Genomic DNA, 2,405 nt, shown 5'->3' with positions numbered 1-2,405 from the left:
GGAATGCCAGGGTTCAAGGTGAGCGGCCACTGAGGGTTGACTCAGACCCCAGCTCACCTTCACACCCCTAGGAGGCGGCGGGGCCCCCATGTGGGCGGAGGCCCGGGGGGGAGGTGGGCGTCCAGAAAGCCTGCCCTGGTTGCAGGATTTTTGCGGGAAGCAAGGGGGGCTGGCCCCTGCCATGCTGGGGGACCTTGCTCTGTCCCTGTCCCCATTCACCTCGGCGACCCGCTGGGGACTGGGGGGGCACTGAGAGAGGGCATGGGGGAAGGCTGGCCTCAGGCCCCCAGCCCCCTTCCCTGGCCCAGCCTTTCTCCTCCCAACCGGGCCTCTGTTTCCCCAGCTGGGCTGGCGGGCCAGGCAGGCCTCAACTGGCTCAGGGCTGCTTGTGGGCTCTGCTACCGTCCACCCGCCGCTGTCTTTCAGGGACCCACCGGCTACAAAGGGGAGCAGGGAGAAGTCGGCAAGGACGGCGAGAAGGTGAAGGCGGCTGGCGGCTGGGTGGCGCCCCGGGGGGTGGCTGGGAGGCACAGGCGCTTGGGGGCGTGGGGGCTGGGGCTCTGGCAGGGCTGGGGGTGTGTGAGGACGTGCTGGCTGCATCTTAGTGCCCTCTGATGGAGCAGCTTCTGTGCACGCCTCCCCTCGGGGCCTGGCTCTTAGAGCCGGGTGATTTGGGGCAGGGTCTCTGGACAGAGCCCGCAACACCTGGCCTCACACGGAAGCTCCCTGAGCTTGGGCAGGCCCCCTGCGGGCTGGAGAAGGTGGGCCTCAGCCTGAAGTGGCCCCCAGTAGTCCCTGCCACCCTCCCCCATGGCCACTGCCCTGGAGGGCATCTGTGCATCCTCATCCACAGGCTGCGGGTGAGGCTGGGTGCCCTCTAGCGCGGTGCGAGCAGCCAGACTGCCGTGTGAGCAGCAGAGGGCCTGGCCGCCGCCAGGAGGAGGTGTCTGGGGAGGGCGGGGGAGGACACGGGGCGACCTCTCTGGGCCTTGGGGGCTCAGCTGTGAAGTGGGGCGACGCCCCACACGGCAAGGGCTCTGGCAGCGGGGTGGGGCAGTGGGCTCGGAGAGGTGGGGGAGAGCTCGGGGCTGACGACACCCACCTCTCCTGCAGGGTGACCCCGGCCCCCCTGGGCCCCCTGGCATCCCAGGCACTGTGGGGCTGCAGGTGAGTAAGGGGAGGTGTTGGACAGGTGAGGATGTGGGGTGGGGACAGTCCACCAACTCCCAGGACGGGAACCGGGTGCGGGTCCTGAGGCAGGGTTTTGGGGAATATACCAGAGCCCTTCAGCGGCTCCCGGGAGGTGTGCGGTCCCGGGAGCTGCCAGGCCAGGCCCTGCAGCCCCAGCTCTCTCCCTGCAGGGTCCACGGGGCCTACGAGGATTTCCAGGGCCACTCGGACCCCCCGGGGACCGGGTAAGTCCACCAGCCCCCCGCCGCCTGGCCCTTGAGGGGCTGTGGGCCAGCCCGAGGTCAAGAGGTGGCTGGGGGGCCACCTCCAGATGTTAGATGGGCCCCTTGAGCACGGGTCCTCACCAGTGGCCGCAGGTGGCCTGTGTGACCACAGCCCTCTGGGCCTCCACTCACTGGATGGTTCCCAAAACCGGGGCCTGTAAAGGCTTTTGTGGCTTGGGCCCAAAGGGAATGGGAGAGGCAAACAGGGGACAGCAGGGGAGGCCTTGGCAAATGTGGGAGGGGGAGGGGCTTGGGGACCACTGGGGGACCGACGGGGGAGGGGCCTGCTGCGGGGCTTGGGTCGGGGGCTCCCAGCGGGCCTCTCCAGATGGAGCCGGGTGCTCTGGGGGATGCTGCCCAGGATTCAGAGGAGAGGCTCAGGTGCCCCTTCTCTTCCACAGGGTCCCATCGGATTCCGAGGGCCCCCCGGGATCCCAGGAGCCCCTGGGAAAGTGGTACGTGTGTCTGGGGGTGGGGGGTGGTCCCGTGCAGGCCCAGGCTCTCTTCTCTCTTGCTCACTCAGACGCCTCCCCCAGCCCCACTGGGCTGCCCATCCCGTGGGCACACCTGGGGGGAATCACATGTGGCACACCTGGGCAGGTACCAGTGGACACACCTGGGGGGAGGGGGCGAGTCCAGAGTCAGCCTGTCCTTCATGGGAGATTTGCGTTCTCTCTCTTTCCAGACATGAAGTGAGGTGTGGTGAGTGTCCCTCTGGCCTCTGTGGCCCTCAGCATTGTCACCCTGCTCTCCCACCTTCTTGAGTTAACTCTCTCCCTGTCCCCCCTTGTCATTGCAGGGTGACAGAGGCGAGAGGGGCCCAGAGGGGTTGCGCGGCCCCAAGGGCGACCTCGTAAGTGAGAGAGCCTGTGTTCTCTGGGTCCTTTCTGGGAGAACCTTGATCCACAGGGCGGGTGGGCGGGGCGGGGGGGGATGGGCGGGCAGGCCCGG

General features: G+C 68.1%; 1 protein-coding gene across 1 annotated transcript in view; it reads left to right on the top strand.

Moving 5' to 3' along the window:
• The window catches only part of COL9A3 (collagen type IX alpha 3 chain), a 29,562-nt gene that overhangs the window by 15,720 nt on the left and 11,437 nt on the right, over positions 1-2,405 (top strand). Inside the window, exons 12-17 of the mRNA XM_007462279.1 lie at positions 1-18; positions 427-480; positions 1,114-1,167; positions 1,362-1,415; positions 1,856-1,909; positions 2,254-2,307. The exon at positions 1-18 is cut by the window's left edge and continues 1 nt beyond it. Of these exons, the coding sequence (XP_007462341.1) occupies positions 1-18; positions 427-480; positions 1,114-1,167; positions 1,362-1,415; positions 1,856-1,909; positions 2,254-2,307 (288 nt within the window). The remainder of the gene's footprint in view (positions 19-426; positions 481-1,113; positions 1,168-1,361; positions 1,416-1,855; positions 1,910-2,253; positions 2,308-2,405) is intronic.

This window comes from Lipotes vexillifer, unplaced genomic scaffold (assembly GCF_000442215.2).
Source record: "Lipotes vexillifer unplaced genomic scaffold, Lipotes_vexillifer_v1.1 scaffold1798, whole genome shotgun sequence".
Classification (NCBI taxonomy): Eukaryota; Metazoa; Chordata; class Mammalia; order Artiodactyla; family Lipotidae; genus Lipotes; species Lipotes vexillifer.
Note: the sequence above shows the minus strand (reverse complement) of the source record. Positions and strands in the feature narration are given on the sequence as shown.